The following is a 27,429-nucleotide window of genomic DNA, read 5'->3' on the forward strand; positions in this document are numbered from 1 at the left end:
GTAGCTTGCAATTTTAAAAAATTGCACATATACATACATAGAACTTACAGTAATATTAAAAATTATCAGGCTTTTTAAAAATAAATCAGTAGATAATATAGACAAAAGGAAATGATTTCAAAGATATATATCTACAAGCTAGCAGATATATATAAACATAACTTTGAACCCAAGTAATAGGTAAGACACATCTTCTCGACTATATGTGGGGCAATCAGAAAACTGTACATGTATAAAGCTAAAAATAACATTTCAATAAATTCCAATATACTAAAATTAGAAAGCAGTAATTAAAGATAGACCGAATCCCCAAGAACCAACCAAATCAGAAATAATCAATTAGTTTGGGGGGAAATTGCAAACAAAAAAACCTATTAAGCCTTTAAAGACTACATAATTCCCACACCATATACATTTTTGTACAACTTAGGAAAAGCTGAAAAGTTACGAGGCTAAAATCACATGAATTGAGCAAAAATAAAATGTCAGGGAATTATAGGCCAATATTACTTATGAATACAAATGCTAAAGTCCTAAATAAAAGTTTAACAAGTTGCCTCCAGCAGCACACTAAAAAATCATTCCCGGGGAAAATTTACACCAGAAAAGTAAGGGCAATTTAATAGTTAGCAAACCGAGGCCTGTGGGCCAAACTGGACATCGATTGTTTTGTGAACAGGGTTGACTGGAACACAGCAACGATTTCTCATCCACATACTGTCTGTGGCTACATCTGTGCTACAATAACAGAACTGAATATTGTGACAGAGAAGGACTGGCCTGCAAGCCTACAATATTTATTACCTGAACCTTTTCAGAAAAAGTTTGCAGACTCCTGATCTTAAAATAACATAAAGATAAAAAAAGGTATTTGATAGAAATTCAAGAGCCGTTCCTGCTTTTGAAAAGAAAAAAGTCTTGGCAGAACAGGAATGATAGAAAATCCCTTCAACTTGATAAAAAAAAAATTGTGTTCATTTTCTGTAGCTGCTGTAAAAAATTCCCACAAATTTTTGGCTACTTTTGCCCTCAGCTTTGTTGACATCCAACACATTGTGATTGTACACAAGGTACACAACATACTAATTTGTACATTTATCTATGTCAAAATGGTTATTGCTGTAGGGTTAACTAACACCTCCATTATGTCACATGATTTTTGTTTCCTTTTTGTGATGAGAACATTAAAGGTCTACTCCCTTAGCAACTTTGAAGTGTATAAAGCAGCATTTTAAACTATAATCGCCAGATTATAACTATGATCCCCAGAACGTACTCATCTTATAATTGGAAGTTTGTACTCTTGGCCGATGTCTCCCCTCTTCTCCCATCCACCAAACCCCCGGAAGCTACCATTCGAGTCTCTGTTTCTGAGTTTAGCTTCTTTTGGTTCCTCATATAAGTGATACCGGGTCTTTCTGTGTCTGACTTAAGAGCTTAGCATAATGCCCTCAGGGTCTGCCCATGTTGTTGGAAGCGGCAAGATTTCTTTCTTCCTAAACTTAACAACTTCAAAAAACACGCATTTATTATATCACAGTTTCCATGGATCAGGATTCTGGGCCCAGCTTAACTGGGTCCTCTGTTCAAAGTCTCATAAGGCTGAAATCAAGGTGTTCTCATTTGGAGATTTGACTAATGAAGAATCTGTTTCCAAACGCATTCCAGTTGGCAGAATGCATTTCCTTGTTGTTGTATGACGAAGGGACTAAGCTTTGTGTGTGTTTTTTTTAAAGTTTATTTATTTTGAAAAGGAGAGAAAGCATGACTGGGGGAAGGGCAGAGAGAGAGAGAGAGAGAGAGAGAATCACAAGTGGTTCTACACTGCCAGTGATGCAGGGCTTGAACTCAGGAACTATGGGATCATGACTTGAGCCAAAGTTGGATGCTTAACCCACTGAGCCACCCAGGTGCTTCCTAAGGGACTAAACTTTTTATTGGCTGGAAGCTGGAGACTGGAAGCTGCTCTTATTTCCCAGAAGCTGCCTGCAGTTCTTTGCCATATGACCCACCACATAGGCAGTTCACAGCTTGGCTTACTCAAGGCTGCCGGGAGAATCATTTGCTCCACAGTCCCTGAAGAGAGTCTTATATAATGTAACATAATCCGGGAAGAAACAGCCCATCACATTTGCCTTATACTTTGGGTTAGTAGCAAGTCACAGGGTCTATGCATACTCAAGCAATGAGTGCAAAGGGGTGAGTCCTTGTATAGAAGGAGGGGAGTTACTTTAGAATATTCTCACCCTAGAAACTGATTTAAGCAAGGAACATTTTAAATGGTGAAATACTAGAAACACCCTCATTAAAGTTAAGAACAAGAAAAGGATGCATATTATCTTCACTACTCTTCAACATTTTACTGGAAATTGTAAGTAATGCCAAGACAAAAACAAAACAAAACAAAAAGTGATATGTAATAAAAGTGTAATAAAAAATGTAAAAATATATATAATTAAAAATGCAAATTGTCATTATTTGTAGAGGATGTAGTTGTCTACCAAGAATACACAAGAGAATCACATGACAAACTATTAGAACTAAGAGAGTTCAAGAGAATTCAAAGAAGATAAACATGTCAGAATCAATAACTTCCACGAACATAAGCAATAACTTTCTCCTAACATATGCACATAAACCTAACAGTAAGTTTCCACTCACAAGAGCAACAAATAGGGCACTGGGCGGCTCAGTCGGGTTAAGCATCCAACTTTGGCTCAGGTCATTATCTCATGGGTCATCAGTTCGAGCCCTGCATAGGGGGTCTGTGCTGACAGCTCGCAGCCTGGAGCCTGCTTCATATTCTGTATCTCCCTCTCTCTCTGCCCCTCTCCTCCCTCTCTCTCAAAAGTAAATAAAAAAACATTAAACATTTTTCATTAAAAAAACAAGAACAACAAATAGCAGAAAATGTCATGGGATAAATCTATCAAGGAATGTATAAGACTATTACACTTAACTGAAGGATTAAGAAAAAATCTGGAAAATTATTAAGGGACTCAATTTGCAAAGATCCCAATTATCTCCAGTAATTTGTTTATTTATACATTTAATAAAATTCCAACAAAATAGATTTTTGGAATTAATACAGCTAAGCTAATAGATACCCAACACACCGTTAATTGCATTTTAATACATCCCTTGTCAATTTAATAATTCTTATAAATATTTCAGGCTGCTTGTAGAAACTGAAAAACATTCTCACAAACTTCTGGTGAGCACTAACAAGCCTAGAAGTTTCCAGTCTCCAGATTAGCATGAAACTTCTACTGTGCACCATATTTTTAAAGCTTGTTCTTTTTTGCAAGAAATGAAAAGTAAAAAAGTATGATGTTCACTTAGATCTTTACCTTATTATGACATCAAAAGCAAAAATATGAATGCACCATATGTATAAAATATATATATCTAGGTGGAGGTGGAAAGGGATTATCAGAGAACAAGGTTCATGTATCAGACAACGAATTGTGATTGCCAGACTTACTTCTTTTTCTTTCTCTCCCTCCTCTCCTTCCTTCCATCTTTTCTTTTTCTTTCTTTTCATTTCTTTCTTTCCTTTTTTTTAAAGCCTGTTGTGCCCGTGGAAATGTTTTAGCAGAGCTTGCATCATAAGTATTTAAACCTTATATTTCATGGTCAATTTTCCAACATGTCTTGGGTTTTCAGCTGAAGATTTCTGAGATTTTCACCATGGTTACCTGAATTCTATACAGTGGTGACCTGTTTTTCTGAAATGACCATGAATTAACATTTGTGTTGCTGAAATTAGAGTGGATTATGGTCATCTTGTCAGAATACAATAAATGGAACTTCAAAGTAACTGCTGGTTATTACTAAAGTTAGGACGCCTGAATGAAGGTTGGGCCAGGATCTGGATATGCCCCCTATTTAGATGGTTCAAGTCAACCAGATGGCTGTATTAGTAAGACAGTCAAAGAATGACTGAGAAACATTGAACTGTGTTCCTCAGTGAAGGTACAACAACACAAAATCTCAAGAAGCTTCACTACAACAGACCATCATCCTTGAGGTTGAACCCTTAGAAACACTAGATCTGTACTGCCCAAACCACTTCTTCTAACCACAGGAGGCTGTTGAGCACTGGAAATGTAACTAGTCTCAACTGAAATATGCTGTCATTGTAAAATACACACTGGGTTTCAAAGATGTAATACACAAAAAGATTATAAAATATCTTACTATTGATTACATGTTGAAATTATACTTTGGACATATTGGTTAAACAAATACATCATTGAAATTAATTCATTTTTTTAAATATTTTTCATGTGGCTACTGGAAACTTTAAAGTTATATATATGGTTCCCATTATATTTTCTTGGGCAGCACAGAAAATGTCGAGATAGACATAGAAGGAATTTCTCCTGATCAGCAAAGATGGACTTTTGCTGACAAACAGCTGACAAATGGACAGACCATATCCCAGAGAAAGTGTTCAACTTTGTTCTTTGGGAACAGTATCAGAAAAAATGAGAAGATATTTGTCATTGTTCTCCAACGGCACAAGCATAAGAGGAACAAGTTTAACATAGTGTGTTTACACATCACAAGTTAAAAGAAAATGATATAATTAGCCACCGTGATTGGAAATGCTCATCTGAAGAATGTGATGTCAAATTCTATACTGTCAACTAGTTCTTTTGTTTTTTTTTTTTTTTTTTCNCAGGGTAGGGTCAGAGAGAGAGGGAGTCACAGACTGAAACAGGCTCCAGGCTCTGAGCTGGCAGTCAGCACAGAGCCCGACGCGGGGCTCGAACCCACGAACCGTGAGATCATGACCTAAGCGAAAGTCGGACGCTTAACCGACTAAGCCACCCAGGCACCCCACTGTCAACTAGTTCTACAGATGAGTCAAATGTACAAAATGTCCCTTTTATTTGGGCAAAAGTCTAAATAGAGGCCCAGATATCAAATATGTGAATATTTTTAAATTATAAATTCAGGTCATTGTTAAAGCAAATATGTTTTATCCTTCAGTTTTGACAAATATGCCTTAATAATGCCCTGGAAGTCCACGCTAGAATTTAAAATTCTTGCACCCTGTAGTTTCACACTAAAATATGGAGACAAGGGGAGAGTTAGCCGCAGCCCACCTCCCTTCTTTTCACACTAATGGCCCCACCCCACATTATGGGGGACCATGCATGCACATATATGGACACTCCCAACCCACATGTCTAAGCTCTTTCTCCATCAACACTCTGTCTTGGGGACCCCTCAGTCCTATGGGTGGACAAACCAATGCTGTATAGTCCACCCTCATGAGAATGTACCCAATAAGAGACTTCATGGGCCTGGAATGGGGCTTGGAGCCCTGTAGGCAGGGAATTCTGGGGCCCCAGGAATCTAGGACATGGTTTAAAAGCATGAACTCCTGGTAGAAAATGGCCCCTTAGCCTCATGAAGTAGGACCCTCTAAAGCTGAGCTAACCAACAGTAGTAACCACAAATGCTAGTTACATTTAAATTAGATTAACAATTCAGCTCCTCAGTTGTGCCGATTACTTTTCTAGGGTTCAATATCCAATGAGGTCAGAGACTATCATATTGTATAGGAGAGATTATAGAAGAGTCTCACCATTGCAGAAAGTTCGAATGAACAGTACTGTTCTATAAGCTTAGGTCCCAGGGCATGGATCTAAAAGCAAGATTGCAAGTGCAAAGGTGGCTGTTTTGTCCTTTTTAATCTACTGATTCAATAAAATAGAAGATAAATATACATATGAGATATCTATTCATCTATCTATCTACCCATCATCTATATCAACAAAAGCTCTTAACCACTAAAAGATTTTAAAAATTTGAGAAATCAAAGGAACAATAAAACAGTCAGTAATTTTGCAGAAACACAAAAATGGCTGTCTTTTTCCTAAATCTTGTAAGGGTACAGAATGAATGCGTTTTTTCAAGGATCTGGGCTCATACACACTGTGTAAATCCTTCGGATATTGTCCCATCTATAGGTACCTTAAATTTTATGTCACTAAACTTTGAGTAGCCATGATGTTGACAATCATGTATCCTCACTGTTCTCACTTTTTAAGTAATTTTTTAAATTTATTTTTGAGAGAGAGAGAGACAACATAAGCAGGGAAGGGTCAAAGAGAGAGAGGGAGATACAGAATCTGAAGCAGGCTCCAGGCTCTGAGCTAACTGTCAGCACAGAGCCCGACGCAGGGCTCAACCCACAACCATGAGATCATGACCTGAGCTGAAGTCAAACGCCTAACCGACTGAGCCACCCAGGTGCCCCTGTTCTCACTTTCTTAATGAATGTTTCACACACACTCAATGGTTCATGTGCTGGAATTACTAACGTGATATTTTTGGATCACTAAAAATATGAAAATGAGTGTGTAACAAATGATTCATGTTGGGGTGCCTGGGAGGCTCAGTCAATCAAGCATCCAACTCTTGGTTTCAGCTCAAGTCATCATCTCACGGTTTTGTGAGTTCCAGCCCTGCATCGGGCTCTGCATTGCTGGTGTGGAGGCTGCTTGGGATTCTCTCCCTGTCTCTCTCTTTCTCTCAAAATAAATTTTAAAAAATTAAAAACAAAACAAATGATTCATGTCAACATCAAATAACTTATGCATTTCAAGAAAAAACAGAAGTCTGTTCACATTACATTACACACCTAGATTCAGGAAACCAATGCTCTAAAAATGTCCCTTGGTGTCAACAAATGACACACAGTACTCGGGTTAATCCACTTAACTGGAGTTGTGCATTAACCGGTAATTTGGCCCCTGTGCATTTTATAGGGTTCTCTGTTTCGAAGAGAAGTATGTTGCAAATGTTTTGTTGTAAATAAACAAAACACCCTCTTTTATCCTTGAAATAAATGAATGAATGGATGAATTAAGTCAATCTAGATTGTTTCATTGTGTAGATGAGGAAATGCGGCCTTGTCCTTGCCCACATCTACTCTCCTTCTTCCCTTCCCAGTTAGAACATCAGAATTATCTCACGTTTGTTTTTTCAGACTCCTCCTTTTTGTCTTCTCATTTAATTTTCATGACACCACCCCCCCCATGTAGATTATGGAGGATAATGTTATTGCAATTATAAAGACAAGGAAGATGAAACACAGAAAGATTAACTGACTTACCTAAAGCCACAGAGAAAATGAGTTTTGGTCATTTTTCTCCTTCTCTATCCAGTAATTTCATATGATATTATTCAGTCACATCACTTGGGTCCTTATAAATCACACACAAGTTTAATACAAACACTTGTGACCAGCCTCTGCACACTGCATGCATATAAAGAATAACAAGGTTGGAGAAAATAGTTCAGGAATCCTCTTCTTTTATGGTTCCATCATTTCCCTCACACACTATCTGTGCCAGTGCTCCTCAGAGGCAGTTCTATTTCGAGCAGTGTGACCTAACCTTTCTGAGCTTCAGATCCATCATCTGTAAAATGGAAATTCAGTGCTGGAAGATCAACTTTGTTTCAGTGTAGATTACCTTTTTTTTTTTTTTTTTTTAATCAGCCTCTGTTAACCTTATCAGGTAATAAGAACTAGGTTTATTCTTTTAAAGTCAGGCAGTGAGCATACAAAACTGATTCTGAATATAAATTTATTTGTTGTAGCAATGCCACAAAAAGGTGGACACTTCCTTTTTCTAGGTTTTTAGATGCAAATACATTTGGGAAAACAGGTACTGTTCCCCCCTAGGTTTTAGATACAAATACAGTTGGGAAAATGGACATTCATAGAATAGCAAAAACTTATAACTCAACTAAAACATCTGGACCTCTCTTTTTAATTTATAAGGGGAAAAATTAGATGGAAAGAGATATAAGGCAATATGATTATCTTAAATTGATTAAACTAGCTAGTGGGGGATCCTGATACAGATACACAATGTTAGTCTATAACAACACAATGTTGGTCTACATTTCCAGTGGGCGAGTCATAAACACATTTTTTTTCTGGGAGCATACTCAAACTAATTTTAAAAAGAGGCACGCAACACCATATGGAATGCCTATAACTGTGTTCTCCCAAAAGTGAATTTAAAGTGAATTATTATAAATCTAAAACTGTATCTGCTAACTTCAAAAATATTTTTAACATGCTCCAGGGTAGGTTAAAAAATAAGTTGCAAACAGGTTTTCACTTTTTCTATCTGCTTCTTATTTTCTTTGAATGTTCTACATACTCCTTATGTAATCAGGAAAAGAGTAGTTAAATAAATGAATCACTTCAGGCATGGAGAAGTCCTTGAAATAACATAGTTAAAAGAAAATTAATACTCTCTAATGCATGACTAATAGTTATATAGTTATAACGTAAGCATGTCACATGCACAATTACCTGTCTAAAATTTAAATTTTTGAAAGAGAAATTTGACATCCTTGAGGCTATCGTTCATCATACAAAAGACGTTTTCTGCTCTTTTCTTGATTGAAACATTTCCCTTCAAAATGTAAAGCTTTAGCTGCCTCTCCTGGAGGAGTTTATTTGGTATAAAGGCTTTACATGTTCCCTCAGGAAATTGTAGGAAATTGTTTATGGTAAGAATTGTAAAATTGTGTAGCGTTTAGAAGAAAGAGTAGCACAATTTGTCGTTTCGCTAAGGGCCATGTCCTGCAGGAGGGCGCGTTCGTACCTACAGACGTGACTATGAAACACGTGCGTGAGCAACTGCGTGGAGGGTGTGCTGTCTGGGCAGGTAGCAGGGGTGCCCAGGGAACAGTTTTCGGCTAGCAGAGAGGACACCTGAGCTCTATTTCCTGTACAGTCTCTCGCAAAATTGGGAATAATATTTACTCGCACGTTGACATCGATTGAGTTCCTACCCAGCACACGGTACAATCTAGGTACTTTCTAACCTTCCTCATTCCTAACTAATCCGATCGTGATTCTCTCATCTGATTCTGACACCAAGGCATACGATTGGGGAATGATGAGTATTTTACATATGGGAAAACTCGAGCACTCAGAAATTAAAGATGGAGCCCGAGGTCACGTGACCAGTAGGCTTGGAACCTACATTTGGGCCCAAGCTGGTCTCAAGCACCAGTGTGGCCTCCCGAAGGACACCCGCCCCCACCTGTTCGCAGACACTTAACAGATATGTTGCCACCATCTGTATAGGAATTGCACCAAAATGGCAAACGGAGTTAAGTGACTATCTGTAAACTGCTTTAAAAATATAAGTATCATATCTCACCCAGTGCTCATCCCAACAATTGCCCTCCACACTGCCCATCACCCATTTCCCCTCTCCCTTCACCCCTATCCACCTTCAGTTTGTTCTCTGTATTTAACAGTTTCTTGTGGTTTGCCTCCCTCCCTCTCTGTTTATAGCTATTTTTCCCCTCCCCCATGGCCTTCTGTTAAGTTTCTCAAGAACCACCTGTGAGTGAAACATATGATGTCCATCCTTCTCTGACTGGCTTCTTTCACTCAGCATAATACCTTCCAGTTCCATCCACGTTGCTGCAAATGGCACGATTTCAATCCTTTTCATTACCAAGCAGTATTCCATTGTATAGATAAGCCAATTTGACAATAAATTGTATTTATAAAATAAATAAATAAAACAAAAAATAAAAAAATAAAATATAGGTATCATAGCCACAAAGAACGTTATTTCAATTCAGGGAACAACAGATACGTGCGCGGTTCTTCCACCCCTGAGGAACACTGGAATTTATTAGCACAGAAATAATCCTCATTAGCATCATCATTTCACGTTATTATCTAAAACTAATCTCACACTAGTGTCTGGAGTTATGTTGGTTGCTAGTGTTTGCCATTTTTTGTTGCATTTTGTACAAATAATTGACACTATACTGAACTGCATTTTTATTTATCTTATTTTATTTTTTGAATGTTTATATCCTTATTTTGAGACAGAAAGACAGAGAGAGAGCGTGTGCAGTGAGGGAGGGGGTAGAAAGAGAAAGAGACTCCCAAACAGGCTCCACACTCAGCACAGAGCCCAGTGTGGGGCTCAATCTCATGAACCACGAGATCAAGGCATGAGCCAAAATTCAGAGTCAGACACTTAACCGACTGAGCCACCCAGGTGCCCCTGAACTGTATTTGTAAAATGAAGATATGATAGGCACAATTCTGAAGGTGCCCTCCCCCTCCAAGATTCCCGTGCCCTAGTTATTCAATCACACACTAATTTAGGTACTGCTATAAAGGGATTTTGCAGATGCAATTAATGTTACTAATCAGCTGAATTAAAACAGGGAGATTATCCCAGGTTATCTGCATGGGCCTCATGTTATCACAGGAATCCTTAAAAACAGAAGCGGATGGCAAAGGAGCTTCCAGATGTGAGGGGTTTTGAAGGGCCATTGCTGGCGTGAGACGGAGGGCCCATGTCCCAGGACTGAAGAGAGACCTTTGGGCAGTAGGTGCAGCCCCAGTGCACAGCCAGCAAGGAAACAGGGACCTCAGGCCAATGACCTGAATGAGCTTAGAGCAGGTTCTTCCTCACGTCTTCAATAAAGAACACGTCTCTGCAGCTATCTGGATTTTAGCCCATCACGACCCACGTTGGCCTTCCACAGAGCAGTGAGCCACTGAATGGGTGTTGTTTGAGGTCCCTATGTTTGCGGTCACTTGTTTTGGTGGCAGCAGCAAAACTAAAGTAGAAGGGAAAGTACCACAGTTCAAATAGTGTGTCTGCTGTTACAAGCACTGAAAACCAAAATGCAGCTATAAGAGGAACTCAAATTCAACAGCAGCGGGAGCAGTTACAGCACTTGGAGCAGGAAGCTGGAGACAGAAAAGCAAGGCAGGGACCAGGAGTTAGTAGTTGCCCTCGGGAGGTTTGTCGTATTTTTGTTTTTAAGACGTGCAAGGTTTGAACGTGCTGAAAGGAAGTCTGTAGAAAGGGAGAGGGAGGGGTGATGTGGGGAAGGTGACAAGCTCTGCCGGCTGCAGGGCTGCAGAGAGGAGGTGGAGAGACGGGGACAGGGGAGACAGACACACCTTCCTCTGAAAGGGATGGGGAGATCAAAGGATGTCGAGACATGCTGGGGAAGCTTCACCTGGGGCTTGCACTGTCATCTGAACTGCGACGTGAGGGCAGCTGTTGAGCGTCACAAGGAGGTGGGCATGTGTGTCGGACACGACTGCAGCAGGCTTGACACTGGTGCTGTGCGCCACGGGCCAGACCAGCTAGGGGAGCGCAGGGTGACAGCCGCCAAAGCCCCAGGAGGGTGGAACTCCTGAATGATTGGTGGCCCTGCCAGTGGGCTGGGAAGTTTTCTCTGGGGCTGACCAGCCCCCGTGGTGTGGGTGCAAGGCAAACAGGGGTCATATTACCCAGCAGTGGGGGTTCGATTCCCCCTTCCTTCCTTCCTTTCCTGCCCCTTCTCTGATGCCTATGCCTTATGCATATATATCAGGTGCAGCAGAAACCAGAAACCGTATTTCAGAGTTATACCAAAAACCAAAACCAGAGAAATATTCTGTGTCATTAGCTTATGAGAATTATCTTCCACTTATTTATAAGACAATTGAAGAACAGCTATCTATTTTGTCAAATTCCTGGGAATGACATAATTTGACAGTTTACTCACAAATAAAGACTACTCTTCCTCCTCAGGATTCTTTCCTAGGAATTTATTTTCATGCCTAGTGAGTAGGATTTGGAACAGTTAAGTAAACTGCACTGTCTCTTAAATGCCCAAGTTTCCCTTAGTAGGGATGAAAAAACTTGCTTAGGAAAGATTTATGGAAAATGGGCAGGGGTAGTCATTTGAGAGTGGCCACATTCAATGTCAAGATTCTCAATTGGTACCCTGTCTGATGAAGACTGATTTGCTTTCAGACAAAAGTTAGCTCCTACAAGAACTATCAGTCTGAGCAAAGACACCAGCCTGGTACATCAATTCACTCATCAGAAAGAAGAACCAGGGAGCACCTGGGTGGCTCAGTTGGTTAAGTGTCCAACTTCAGCTCAGGTCATGATCTCATCAGGCTCTGTGCTGTCAACTCAGAGCCTGGAGCCTGCTTCAGATTCTCTGTCTCCCTCTCCCTCTGCCCCTCCCTCCCTCACACTCTGTCTCTCTCTGTCTCTGAAAAATGAATAAACCTTAAAAATTTTTTTAAAAAGAAGAATCAGTAACTTCAAAAATCATGCACCATCAGCACATGGTGTATTGAACATAATTCTCTTGCTATGGGTAATGTCCTGACATTTATAAAGCAATATGTTGACTATTCATCCAAATTAAACTTTAAATTCAACCAACATCATATCTGTCACTTTATAGCCAATTTTGAGATCTTGTACATATTTATGTGTGTTCTTTGGGATTTTAGATCTTTGGATACTTCTCCTCTGAAGAAGATACTCTTGCTTCCCAGATGGATGAAGACAATATGATTTTCCTTGTTTCTAGAAAACAGCGAGTTGTCATTTCAGGTGATATTTTTAATTTCCTTTCCAAATCAATATGGGTTTTAATATTTTCTCAAAAATAAATATTGGGACTAAAATAGAAATTGTACTTGTGGTTAGGTTTGAAATAGGACCATTGCTTTGAAGGACCCTAAATAAGAAATGTTGAGGGGGAGATAATTCACATTTTTCTGGAAAGGTTCAGATCTCAAGTGCAAGCTCTGTACAATGGCACCTCAATACTGCATGTCCAGGCACCAGATGGAATTACATTTCCTTTAAAATTTTCTTAAAATGAAAATTTTGACTTTTTTAGTAATTAGAGCTCCTTCCTACACTTCCCTTGATTATCACAAGGAAGTTTAACCCTATGTCTCTAAAACTGTGAACTTGGGCCAATCACAGAGGAGGATTATCTCAGTTTAGAAGCTCAAGAACATACATTGTTTCTTTTTAAACTTGAACCTGGGACCCATCCCTCCCCACTGCTGACCCTTCAGGTTTTCTTTCCTCCCTTCCCTCTGGGGAGGAAGAAGCCCATGAGGAGGAAAGGCAAACCCCAGAATCTGCCCCTCTCCTCCATTTCATCCTAGATATTCTGAGATGGAGCATGTAATCTAGGTCGAATCTGGTGTCCCTTTGAAAAGCACCTGAACTCACGGAAGTCACTTGAACCAAGCCTTCTAACCTTCCTCAGTCCAACCATTAGACTTCACCGGAGCCCAGCCTCAAGCCATGGAAACGATCATCAGAGGACAGAAGCCTGGTGGCTGTCCCTGCTATGTATATGTGGTTTTATCGATTCAGTACATAGGCAAAGAAACACGAAACTGTCCGATGATGTTTTCAAAACACACAGTAAAAACAAAAAGAAAAACTCTTAATGATATCAAGGTGGTTTCATTCTTTTCTGCTAGAAAGCCTGAGATCATATTGATCTTTTATTCTGTGTAAACCATGAGGTGACAGTTAAAAGATAGGATTCCTGGGAGATGTGGAAATCTGAAAATGGAATGATTCCCAAAAATGTTTGGAAAACACGTTCTCTGTAAAATGCACCTTCTCAGTAAAATATGTGCCAGGGGTATGAATATAAACACATTTTCTCTGGGAATCCAGGCACCACATTGAGTTGGAAAGTGTTATAGGTTCAGGTTAGTATCTCTGGGGATAATTAAAAAGTAACACTTGCTGGTTTTTATGGTTTTATTCTAGTTTACTTTTTCAGGAACAAAGTAAGAAAAAAGTTGCTTTACTCTTTGTCTTAAAAACAAACCTAACAAATGAGTTTTAGGATCTTTACTGTTGTGAGATGAAATGAATATTATGCTGTTGACAGGTAGTAGAAGACGGGATGTGATTAAATGCATCGTCAAGATCCCTCAGTTGGATTTACTAATAACAGCTTCTCAGAAAGGATTAATAACAGTCTTTAATAGCCAGGTAATCTGAAAGCTTGGATTCCTCCTTCTTCTCTCCCTTCCTTCCTTCGTTCCTCTTCCCTCCCTCCCTCCCTCCCTCCCTTCCTTCCTTCCTTCCTTCCTTCCTCTCTTTTGTCTATGTATTATGCAAATGTATCAGGTGTGGCAGAAACCATAAACCATATTTCAGAGTCACTTCAAAAAAGTAAAGCCAGATGCCTATCTGGATTTCCAATCTCTAAAAGAGATTGCCGAGTCCTGGAGCAATTGTTGAGGGGTTTTGGTAACTGCGTCTGGTGGTGTTCCTCAGGGAGTCTTACTGAATCATGTGGCATCAGCACAATTAAAGGATGATCCTGGATAATTTCTCAGATAAACTCGGAAAAATTCACAAGCCTTGTGATTTTGTCATAACCTTAACAAGTACAGAAGGTCTCAACAAGAACCTTGGACTTGGAGTTCAAAGGTGGCTCATATTCTGGCTCTTGTGTTTTACCACCTATGCTGTTAAATGGGGACTTAATGAGCCAGCTTACATGTTTTCATGTCTCTTTCACGTTTATAAAATGAAGAGACTGGGACGGGTCCTCCCTCCTCGGGGGGCTGTGGTGAAGGTAAATGAGAAAATGAATGCAGAAGCGCTTTGTGAACAATAAAGTCCCCTGCTGGTATAGGGCGTTATGATTATTGTCACTCAGTGCTAAATTTGTAGGTTTCTGACTTCCACTTTCCAACTAGGAGAGATTTCATTGCAACATATAATGTTACAGACTACACAGTATTTCACTGTAAAATTAACAGGAATGGTATTAAACATCAGAGCAAATAATTCCAGTTACTGGTTCATTTCCAGCTAGAGACAAACTTTATATGAGTAAAATATATTTGAAAGAACCATCGCATGATAACAATTTCATGTGGTAATGGTTAGCCCGTCAGTGATCAGGGCAGCTGGGTTCTGGCCGAGAAGAAGGCTGAGGGGTCCTGGGGGAGATGTGGTGGCAGGTACCCGGTGGAGATGCGGACCTGGCTGCCCTTGCCAGCTGGGCTACTATCTCCACGCCCCAGCTCCTCTCATTCAGAACCTGAGCACTTCTCTCCCATGGCAGTTGTGCTGTGGAAGGGAGTTAATACATACAACGTGCTTGGTTGGGGTCACTGTAAGCACCTAGGAAGTATTGGCAATAGCAATTGTGGACAAATAGTGTGAAAACAAAAATAGATCGCCTCATATAAATATGAAAGTTCTCCTTCATCTCTTTTTCTCCCTGGTGCCTTCTCATTTTTTACCTTCATTTCCTCAAAAATAGAGCTAAGATGGTATGTAAAGAAGACTATGAGAAGGAAAATAATGATCTTTATAGCGAAATAGTTCAGGATCATGTGAAATAAGTGAGGCGGCATTTTCATATCACCAGAGACATCACGCACACACGTGCACGCATGTGCACACACACACTCATTTGCACGTTTGTAGATGAAGACGTGCATACTCACATACATGCAGACACATCTGTTTCTTACAAAAACCATGCAATTGGAGAGAAAAGATTGCTTAAAACCTTTTTAAGATTTAATACACCAAGAATCAACAGCATTTTGAATGTCGCGTGTTTTACAAATAGAATGACACTTTTTTGTGAAAAAAATAATTGGTAAGGTAGGCCACAGGAATAGTTTATTAAAAGTTAGTCATTAATGGGGTGCCTGGGTGGCTCAGTCGGTTAAGCATCTGACTTCGGCTCAGGTCATGATCACACGGTTCATGGGTTCAAGCCCCCCGTCAGGCTCTGTGCTGACAGCTCAGAGCCTGGAGCCTTTCTTCAGAGTCTGTATCTCCCTCTCTCTCTGACCCTCTCCTGCTCACACTTTCTCTCTCTCTCAGAAATAGAGAAAATATTTTTTAAAATAATAAAAAAGGAAGTCATTAATAATTCAAAATAACTCAGAATAGGTTGATCCATAATTTAGACTCAATGTAAAGGAGAATAAACACAGTTAAGGATTTTCACAATGCTCTCTAGGGGGCTTGGCAATATAGACCATCACATAAAAATTCCTGCCAAAAGGCTAGTTTTTAGAAATTCAGAAGATTTATAAGGGTTATGCAACGTTTAAAGATGATAAAAGAAATTTAAACATGTGCTTTCCACTAAAGATGGAGGTACAGAAATAGAAGAGGAAAACCACAGGTATTCTGTTCTCTGCTCACCAATTTCCTGAGGGCACTTAATTTTCCCATCTGGAAAAAAGTCCCGGTTGGAAAAAGCCTCTTTGAACTCTTCAGATGAAAGACAGTCTGAGATGACAGTGACTAACAGTTTTTGTGATCTAATTTACTTTTCCCCCTTTTCAAGTCTAGTCCTTCAGGGCGGCCATTTCCTGTATTTCACCCAAGACCACATGGCCATGCAAAAGAAATCAGGTCATTAGTATACTTCAAATACTTACCTTGGCCTTGACAGCAATTAACATGCCCTAAGGGGAAAAGAGGCTAATCAGGTTCATTACAGCTCTGCATGGACTAAGTCTACAATTCTCAACCAACCCAGTACGAGACATAAGATTCCTGCCATAGATACGGCTGTAACAGAGGAAGCCCACTGAAGAGAATGTTCCTAAGCCTCTCAATAACCTGAGAGATAACTTTCAGATGAAACTATTTCTTTTTCCCACATCAAGTTGTATTCATATTGCCCTATTTAGCATCCCTCCGGACTACTCTTGACGCTGCGGTTAGTATTATTTTGCATTCCCAGTTTTGATACCCAACGTTGCTCTGAATAACTAAAGAATGTGAGGCAGTCTGCAAACAGGGAAAAACCATCAGTACAGGGTGAGACTCCACCGGCACAGTCATCAGGCTTTAAAGACAAGCCACAGAAGCACAAACCCTGCCCGAAGTAAACAGTGAATTCTTCCATAGAGCGAGGTTTTTAGGAGAGAGGAAGAAAGGAGGAAATGTATGGATGGTAGAAATGACAAGTGAGATGAAACTGTGGAGATAATGTGTTGTTTTAAAGCAGACATTCTCCATTTTAATTGTAGTGCCAACTAACTTTCATTATTCTCTTCCTTTGTTCATAGATGAAGGCCCTGACCAGCACCAATGTTACAGTAAGTACATTTTATAAACTCCCAGTGCGATCAGATTTGGGGCTGAGGGGATGGATCCTCAATAACTAATCATAAGCTCTATGCAGTGCCGAATTGGCCCTAAGAATAAGATGTTTTCATATTGTATGTCTACTGACCAGGACCAAAACTAAACCTTGGGACCCTCACCTTGCTTCCTGAAGTTAAATTTATTTCAGAGAAGAGTTTGGTGGCATTACTCCCGGGAAGCTTCCATTTAACAGGCTCACCAAACTTCTTCCAGGCGGCCTCTACTGAGGAATGTAAAACCTGGACACAATCCAAGTTGTGAGAACAACAGAGAAATGGCCAAGGGAAATAATTGGAAAACATTGTATCGGAAACTTGAAAATAGCATTAAAAACTTCAGTACAACTTGTAATCTATTTAATCCATATCGCTAATTGGAAGAGTGACCTTGTGGTGGCTGTAAAGCTATGATGAGTTGGTTTCAGAGTCACACCATGGCTTTATGAGAGACGGGGCTATGCCTGCCTTTTCACCCTGCAAAGCGCTGAATGCCTACACAGGAGGGCGCCATGCCAACCTGGCAGAGGACCCTTTGCTTCTTAAACTAAAACCACTGTTGGAATCCTTAATGGACGTCTGGAATGTGGGCAGCAGTGTCCGGGCACAAGTAGGCACCCCTGAGTGGAAGCTGTCATTCTGGCTTCGTCGTGTGTCTTTGCCATGACAGATTCCACCCGTGCCAACTTGGTGACTTTCGGCAACAGAAGACAAACTCATTGGGTTCAACTTAGTTATTGACCAGATGACTGCTGAGGTCTTTTCTGGCTGAACATTTTAGGCATGGGGAAAGGACCAGAACTGGTTTACTTGGGGCTCTCTGTGTCCCCGTGAAAAGGCGTTCTCATGAAAGGAAAGAGTGCTCAAAGATGCCCGCTCTCCCAATGGCTCTGTGCCTCCCGGGAGCTGCAACAGGCATGAGCACATCATTCTCCAGCTGGTGGTGCTGAGAAACTCAAGTCAAGTGTGAGAGGTGAGAGCCTCTCCTCCAGATATCAAAGCAGAGATGTTGCAAGGCTCCCCTGCGAATACTAGGGCAAAGGGAGGCTTAACATGGAACTATCATAGTCTTTAGTAACCATCGCCAAGCGATAGACTAAAACGTATTATGCCCTCCTCCTTCAATTCTGTGTTTTTCTACCAGGATACCTCCTGGATCACAGGATGCGATTACCTCTCACAGCTGAAAAGAATCGTTGCCACTACAGAAAGGACCGTCGTTGTCTGGGATTATAAAGCTCAAGGCAGTGGCCAGGTACCGTGCCAAGAAAAAGACTCCTAGTACTGAGGCTGTTTTTTCCATCCTGGTAGGATATGACCAATCCACTTCCTCTATTGAATGTCAGTTTCCTCACACATAAAGCAAAGCAGTTTAATCAAGGTCATCATTAAACAAGTTCAGCATTAATAGTCTGTGAGTCTAATTAGAAAGGAACATTCTTTCCATTTAGTGCAGATTTAATTTGGCGATGTTTGTTTTGTTTTCTTTTGTTTTTGAGAGAGAGAGAGAGGCTGGTTTCTTTCTTCTCTATACCCTTCTCTGAATTCAAGTATTAGCTTTTTGATTACGTTCGTGTTATCAGTCTCAAAGCCCTTCTTCCCAGTTCAGCTTCATTTAGTAAGAAAATTACTAAAAATGAAGTGACCAATTCTGGCAAAATATCTAGTGGGTCAGATGTCAATGTTATCCCTTCAGTGGGCTGAAATGTTACCACTTAAGCAATTTACAGTATTTATTGAGCATTTGCAGACATATAAAAGTAATGAACACATTCCCTGCACTCAAACAAAACTCAGTCTTGAAGGATCTCATGAAAAAAAAACATAATATATGGGGCGCCTGGGTGGCTCAGTCGGCTGAGCGGTCGACTTTGGCTCAGGTCATGATCTCACAGTTCATGGGTTCAAGCCCTGCGTCGGGCTCTGTGCTGACAGCTCAGAGCCTAGAGCCTGTTTTGGATTCTGTGTCTCCCTCTCTCTCTGACCCTCCCCTGCTCATGCTCTCTCTCTCTCTCTCTCTCTCTCTCTCTCTGAAACAAATAAAAGATTACAAATTTTAAAAAAAAGAAAAAACATAATATATAATAGAATGGTGCAACAAATTATGCAGTAAAACCAAAACAAACAGACAAACAAAAAACAAGGGCAACAGGAGCTTGGGGAGAGGCAAGATTGTAGAAAATGCCCTCAGCAAGCAGGCTGACTTGGAAGGATGAGGAGGATTAAGAAATAATTAGCCTTCCTCTGTGCCTTACTTGCCCCTAGGCTCAGGAAAACTAAGCTTCTCATTCTTGTCCCTATAACCAGCTAGTGATGCCAGCATGACCTTAAAGAAGGCAGGTGGTTACTCCTTGTACTTTATCATGTGATGTGTTAAATCTCATGTTCTGCAGTTTGACTGCAATGTCTCCTCTGTCCAGTTTTTCCACCCCATACAAGCTTCCAGATCCTTAAGAGCATCTTCTTCCATTCTCTGTCCCCTTGCCTCCTTCTCTGCCTTCTTGTCTACAGCACCTGGGTGGGTCATCTGGGCCAAGCCATCCCCACCCTCCATTCTCTTAAATCCTTTGAAACTCTAGTCCTGATTAGATGTGACAGCCTTTCTCTGCTCCTTCACGGTGGCTGAGCCTTCCTGGAGAAAAACATGAAGTCACACTGCTTGGCATCACTCAGTTTCAGGGTCTGCAGACTCATCTGCAGACTCACTGGCTTCTGTCAACCTCTTTCTCGTCTTTGCCAAATCGTTTTGCCATCCCTGGCAATATGCCAAAAGCCCATTATTGTCTGCCAGCAGTCTCCCTTTCAGCAGATGGACTTGCTCCTGTTTTCCTGAGGAATCTGAGTCTCCGAGGCTAGCTCTCCTACCTACAGCTTTAATGAGGACACTCTACTACCTTTCTTTCTTCTTTCCTCCTTCTGGAGGCAAATATCCCATCCCCTCCTCCCTCATCCAAGACAAGGTTCTATGCTTTCTATCTTTTTGACATTCGATTCTTCTTCGAACCATTCCTTTCAACCGTCTCTGAATCTTTCAAGCAGTTCATGTCTCAGATCAAAGGTCAGCTTCCCCAACCATGAAACCTACAGTGGCGTCCCCAGTCACTGTCACAGCACCTTGCTTTATGTCCTCAGTGCACTGCCCATGATCTGAAATTATCTTCTTTATACCTGTGTTCTTGCACTAGAACGGTAGCTCCACAGAGTCAGAAACTTGTCTTGTTCATTACCATACGGCCAATGCCTAGAATAGTTCTTGGCACCTTGTAGATGCTCAATAACTATTCGTTGAATGACTGAATGAAGCTCTAAATATGTTCAAGTCTGAAGCATTCTAAGTGAAACAAAACAAAACAAAATGTTGTAATAGTTTTTTTTTTTCCTTCTGTCTTAGGTAGAGACTGAATTCTGAGAGAGCACTGGCCATATGGCCTAATGAACCCAATCCAATAGCCTAGAGTCAGCTTGACACATGCTTGCTGATTATTTCTGGAGAAACTTGGATGTTAGGATATGTTTTTCCTGATAACTCCTTGTAAAATAATTGGGGTGCTAATACTTGATTTTCCTGTTTACCATCCAGTTTTATATCAATAGTCTTGTAACACCTAAACCTTTTTATTTCGCCATTAACATTGCCTTACAAATCCAAGAGAGGGACAGGCCAGTAACACCACAGAAAATCTCATTATGTACTGAGCCAGAGGTGCCTCACCTTTTCCCCACAAAGCCCCCCAAAAGCACAATGTTGGGCTTATGGTGAAGGGTCATTAGCTTTTACTTGGTTAACTTTTTTTTCTTCAAGTTTCTTCAACACTGTGGGAGTGTCTAACATGAGAAACATAAGAAAGTAAAACTCGTATCAAAGAATAGGGCAATATTTACTATGTGGGTAGGAGGGCAATGTAATAACTTCTTAAAAGCATTCTTCTGTTCCCAGGAAAACTATTTTGTCATAAGGCCCATGGATCACTGCCTCCTTTGTGTGTGCGTGGTGTCTCTGCCCGACCAGGTCTGCCGGGATGACATCCTCCTGGGGGATGACGGTGGATTCATAAACAAATTCACAGTAAATAGTGAGGACTTTGGACTGAAGCAAGCAAAATCCAAAAAAAAATTACAAAACCAAGTCTTAGACTCCAAAAACTTTAAAAGGTAAGGGTAGTTCACAGGCCGCTCCATTGTTTCAATACAGAGCATGTTCAAGTATTTATATAGTGAGTACAATGTGCCAGATCCTGTGGAAGAGATCTGAAATGCAAAGCTGAACAAGAAATGCCTCTTGAACTTGCAAAGAACTCAGAGAACTTGCAGTGTATTTGGGAAGAGAGACAAGAAAATTAGCCAGTGAAATTTCAACTGACAATAAAATCTATAGGTACTTGAATAAACGAAAGAGTTAAGTGAAAAAATTAAATCATGAAAAAACTATAAAAGATATATATGTCTGTTTACTAGCACTTGAATGAAGAAGAGTATAAACATAAAATCAGTGAATGTAGAATTCAAGATAATATTGGATACATTTGACAAAAACAAAATTTCTGGACATCAACAGATAACATTTGAAAAGTAAATAACAAGCTGGAATGAATGTTTATAATAAATATGGCAAGTAATGGGCTAATAGTCTTTAATAGATGTTTGAGTTTTATTTAAAAAAAACAATAATTCCCTGAGAAAACTGGACAAAGACTATGACCGAATAATTCACACACAGGCACTCACAGTACAAATAGTGAATAAATATTTCAAAATGATCATCAGGCAAAAATACTAATGATTAGGTCCAAGTGATGAAATTATAGGTGATTTTTATTGTCTTTATAATTGTGCTGTCTTTGAAGTTTTTAGAGTAAAGTATTTATTACTTTCGTTAGCAGAGAAACAAACTTTGTATTAAATATATCCTTTCTCTTAATCAAAAAAGTACAACATAGAATACAATTTCCCATTTATAAAATTGGAAGAGATTAAAAATGGGGGAGCTTCTGTGGATGGGCATTCTCACACAATATTGGTGTCAGAAGTATGAGCCAGATTCCCTTTCTGGAGAGCAATTTGAGCAGATGCATCAAGTGTCTGCATAAACCTTAACACATTAGGACCCAGGATCTCCATATGTTTAAAAATAAAAGTATGGTAATCTCAGCATTATTCCTAATAGTAAAGTATCTATGTCCAGCAATGGAGAAATTATTAATTTAAATGATTAATCATTTAAATAAATAATTTAATACTGTATGAATGTATAATATACTGTAATGTAGTTTCTACAAGTATGCATTTACAGACTTTACAAATATGTCCATATAAATATAGTACATTTGTATGTAAAATATATTTTTCATCAGACTCCCATTTTTTGTCAGATATTGAAAGTATCAAGCGCATTCAGTAAATCATAGTATAATCATCTTAGGGAATGTCATGCACTCCCATTAAATAATGTTTTGAAAAATATTTACCAACATGGAAAATGTAAAGGATATAATATTAAGTTAAAAAATTTTCTATGTACATATGAATTTCTATGTACATATTAATTCAGTTTTATTTAAAAAACACATAGATGTGTTGTCTAGGCCTATATATTTTTACTGAGGAAAATATTGAGTGTAAATACCCTGTACACTAAAAAGGATTCACTATGAGACTTTGAAGAGGTGATTTTTATTTTCTTCTGTATGCTTTTCTACTTTCTAAATTATATAATGAAGATTTTTCTTTTCTTTTCTTTTCTTTTTTTTTTTGAGAGAGAGAGGGCACAAGTTAGTGAGGGGCAGAAAGGGGTGGGGAGAGAGAGAGAGAAAAGTGGGGCTCACCTGAAGCAGGGCTCAAGCTCACCCTATGTGGGACTCGAACTCAGGACCCATGAGATCATAACCTGAGTCAAAGTCAGCTGCTTAATGACTGAGCCACCCAGGTGCCCAAAATTTTTCTTTTAGAATAAGAAAAAAAACTTTTAAAAATACAGCATTATACTTTGTTGTTAGTGTAACAAATATTTTATCCCAGAGTTAGAATACGCAGTTTAAATCTCCAGCTATTACTACAATTAGCCAATTGCTGGAATCCTGATAATGACACAATAATTAACTATCGTGCTCCATTTTCCATCCTTCATATTACTTAGATCCACCAAGGTATTAGACTCTGATGGGGAATTCCTCATATGTGATGTGCTGCTGTATACACTATCCAAGCATTTCATTCCAATTATGATAGGTTCTTGGAATAGAAGCTGAGACATTAATTTTCTCTTTCTCTGAGATGTGTGTCACCTGTCAGAAAATTACATGGCCTCTTTTACATTCCTGTTTTCATTAGCTGGCTATGTTAGAAATTTGAGGAATTTGGGTACAGTTAAATAAATGCTAATTCACATTGGTTTTGGGGTGACTAAAGACTGACATGTATAGATAGGCTGAGTGTTGAAGCATATTCTTACACCAAACAGATGCAACAGAATGAAAAGGATTAAGGCCAAAGGGGTAATTAAATTCTGGAGCCATCATAATGTTTTCCTACAGTTGATATCCACATAATACACTCATATTAAATGGGTGGTGGTGGGTGTGTGTGGGGGTAGGAAATAGTGGTATGAGAAATGTTATGCAAATTAAAGAAGGAAGTAGCCAGCACCTAGAGTCCAAAATTAAACACAATCTGGTATGGAAAAAAGACATCTCTCTATTCTGTTTAACCCCATATTGTCAAACATCCCTGCCTTGAGTTATAAACACATCTATTCTTCAACTAGAATCTAAGGAGCTTGAGAACAAGGATTTTCCCTTAGTCACCCTTATGTCCTTTTAACTGGGAATCAGTAAGTCCTCGATAAGTGTTTGTGAATGAGGAAACAAAGGCACTGTAAAATTTGAGTAACTATAACACCATGAAGATGGTGTCTTCCAGGTTGTGGTAAGAATGTTGTCATACAAATTTTGGCCCGTAATGCTAAGCTTCTCACTGAAGTGACCTGTGAACTGGTGAGGAAGACTTTGGCAAAGCTATCCCAGCCTCGGCTTTACCAGGGACCCAGGACTCCAAATTTCTCAGTTTTCCAGTTCTGAAAGTATTCATGGAAAATATGGAAGTGCATTGATTCACCTAAAGCAATATGCAACACAGTCCCTTTGGATGACCAGAATTCATCAGTAAAGTAAGGATAATAGCACCCCTATTAGACAAGGATTTTTCTAGATTATTCCTTTAATTCTGAATCTACAGCTCAAAATTTGATGATAAACTTTTCTTTTTCCTTTAAATATGCCATAAGATAAAAATTTAAACAGTCGAAAGTGGTAGAGTGCATAGGATGGCTTTATACTTTCAGGCTTTATCACAGTTCAGAGTTTTGACTTGGTTAAAATCAAAATGAAATGCTGAATAGAAACTCAACATGATGTCTCTGTGTGTCTAACATAACCCTTCCTTTTTTTCTTTTAATGCCCAGTGTTAAAAGGAAGTTGCATAATGACTGGGTTATGAAAATTAGATACATCACAGCCCTAAGTTGCTTTGGATCCTGCTCCTTAGATGGCGTTCATTCACTGGTTTTGGAATCCTTGAAGAGACTCGAGGATAATTTGTAAGTACAATAGTTTGTACACATGCTCATTCTGTGACTTTCAGACCTTTCACGAGGAATAAGCCCATGACAGCCGTGGAGCTTTCAAACTGGTTCTTAGAAAAATCGGATCTTAACGATTCCATTTGTTTGACAAGATTAGATTTTTAAGAGGAAATTGAAGTCACTCATGCAAACCTAAGTCTTTCTAACAGCGATTTGGCTCATGTGTTGTGTTTATTGCCACAGTGCATCGGAATAAGTCAATACAGGTGTATCTGTATTTTCCAAATATAGTTTGGTAGGTGAAAGTTTATACTTTGAAAATCATTCTTACAGGTCAATTGGCTAGACTGTGAATGTCTATAGCACAAATATCATGTTCCATGTGTAATAAATACACAAAATGGCTTTCTTATAGACAGGTCAGTTTGAATAGTATGTAGTTTTATTTTTTATCTCACTAAATATTCATTAATAACTATTAATATGTAATAGCATAGTATAAATATATAGTGCCTATGTGGTTTTTTTTACATTTATTTACTTATTTTGAGAGAGAGAGTGTGGATGCAAATGGGGGAGAGGCAGAGATAGAGGAAGGGAGAGAGAATCCCAAGCGGGCTCCATACTGTCAGCGAGGAGCCTGACCCAGGGATTGATCTCATGAACCATGAGGTCATGACCTGAGCCAAAATCAAGAGTCATACACTTAACCAACTGAGCCACCCAGGTGCCCCACTATAGTACCTATGTGTTAATAATTACATTAATATATGGTAACAGTAAAAAAGACACTATAGTTTATTTTCAGTTTTAAAAATGCATTAAAGGGGTGCCTTGGTGGGTCAGTCGGCTAAGCATCCAACCTTGACTCAGGTCATGATCTCACGGTTCATGGGTTCAGGCCCCGCATTGGGTTCTGTGCTGACAGCTAGCTCAGAGCCTGGAGCCTGTTTCAGGTCCTGTAACTTCCTCTCTCTCTGATCCTCCCCTGTTCATGCTGTCTCTCTCTCTCTCTCAGAAATATATAAAAATAAAAATAAATGCATTAAATTGTATGCTACAACACAGATACACCTCAAAAACATTATGCTGACAGAAGCTAGACACAAAAGACTGCATATTGAATGATTCCATTTATATCAAATGTCCAGAAAAGGCAAATTTATAGAGACAAAAAGCAGATCAGTGGATGCCAGGAAGTGGTGGTGAGAGCAGGGATCACAAGTGGCCAAAGGGATCTTTTTGGAGTATTGAAAATGTTCTAACACTTATTGTGGTGATTGTTACACAGCTGTATAAATTTACTAAAAATAATTGAATGGTTCCCTTACACAGGGGTAAATTTTATGTTATATAAGGTATACCTCAGCAAAACGGTCTTTAAAAACTCAAAAAGACTTCTAGTTTCTAGTCTGGCACATAAAAAGTTTGGAAGTCATCACTCAGTCCTAACAACAGGTAAAATAAATAAATAGATGGATGGATAGATAGATGATTGATTGATTGATTGATTGATAGATAGACCAACCATCCAACCAACCAAAAAAAAATCAACAACTCTTCTTAAATCCATTAAAGAAATAAAGTCACAGATCAAACAGCTGCCCCCAAATTTAGAGAGACAGACAGGTATGTACTAAGAATCACAACTCACCAAAGCAGAAATCTACAAGCAGATACCTTCGGGAAACCAACATACTGTGAAAGGAAAACATAAATCGCTGGGGGCTCAACATAGTCAAATCTGAGAATTAAAAATTCCAGGGACCCAGTTATAGGGTTCCAATACTTTTGTGCATTTTATCTCCAGGACCAGTTTCTCACAGTGAATATTGGACAAAAATCCTCTCCTGCTTCTGACGGGGAAGAGGAAAATGCAACACATTCTATTCTTTTTAACAAAGTCTCCCCTCCAACGAAACTATCTTACCATAGCCTAAACTATTGAGGTTCAATCTGAGAAACTAAATGACGTGGGAGAAGGGACATATCCACCTCTGGCCTACTCTAGCTTTCCACAAAGGAGAAGGGAAATACCCAAACCTAGCCCAGTCCAGCCATCCTGGCCCACCTAAGGGGGAGGAGAGCTGCAAAACATTTGAACTCTGCAGTTCAGAGAACAGTCTCACTAAACGACTGAAATCTAATCAAAGGACTGTAAACCACTTCCCTTTCACCCCACCCACCTTATAATCACATTACTAAGAGGCTACTTGCAGCAGTTCCTTTTTTTACACAATGCATTCAGTCCTACTATAAAAAAAAAAAATTACAAGGCATATTAAAATGCAAAAACACAGTTTGAAGAGATAGAGCAAGCATCAAACCAAACTCAGATATAGCTCAGATGTTGGAATCTGCAGACCAGAAATGTAAAATAACTATGAATCATATGTTAAGGGCTCCCATGGATAAAGTGGACACCACACACACAAAAAATTTAGTCATGTAAACAGAGAAGTAAAAATTTCAATAAAGAATCAAAAAGAAATGCTGGAGATCAAAAACACTATAACAGAAATAAAAATGGATCTTTGATTGGAACAAGAGTCGACTGACTACTTGAGGAAAGAATCTCTGAACTTGAGAATATGTCAACAGACATTTGAAAATGATAAAGCAAGGGGCTTCTGGGTGGCTCAGTCAGTTAAGTGTACAACCTCAGATCAGGTCACGATCTCACAGTTCACAAGTTTGAGCCCTGCATTGGGCCCTGGGCTGACAGCTCAGAGCCTGGAGCCTGCTTCTGATTCCGTGTCTCCCTCTCTCTGCTTCTTCCCCACTCGCATGCTCTCTCTCCCTCTCTCTTTCTCTCTCTCTCTCTCTCAAAAATAAGTAAAAACATTTTTTAAAATGTAAAAATGGT

At 39.4% G+C, this 27,429-nt stretch overlaps 1 protein-coding gene across 1 annotated transcript in view; it reads left to right on the top strand.

The window, feature by feature from the left end:
- Window positions 1-27,429, top strand: part of WDR64 (WD repeat domain 64) — a 127,574-nt gene that overhangs the window by 7,011 nt on the left and 93,134 nt on the right. The window contains exons 3-8 of the mRNA XM_077761755.1: window positions 12,326-12,428; window positions 13,744-13,847; window positions 16,913-16,942; window positions 18,132-18,242; window positions 20,925-21,139; window positions 24,444-24,578. Of these exons, the coding sequence (XP_077617881.1) occupies window positions 12,326-12,428; window positions 13,744-13,847; window positions 16,913-16,942; window positions 18,132-18,242; window positions 20,925-21,139; window positions 24,444-24,578 (698 nt within the window). The remainder of the gene's footprint in view (window positions 1-12,325; window positions 12,429-13,743; window positions 13,848-16,912; window positions 16,943-18,131; window positions 18,243-20,924; window positions 21,140-24,443; window positions 24,579-27,429) is intronic.

Source organism: Crocuta crocuta, unplaced genomic scaffold (assembly GCF_008692635.1).
Source record: "Crocuta crocuta isolate KB4526 unplaced genomic scaffold, BGI_CrCroc_1.0 scaffold243, whole genome shotgun sequence".
In the NCBI taxonomy this organism is placed as follows: Eukaryota; Metazoa; Chordata; class Mammalia; order Carnivora; family Hyaenidae; genus Crocuta; species Crocuta crocuta.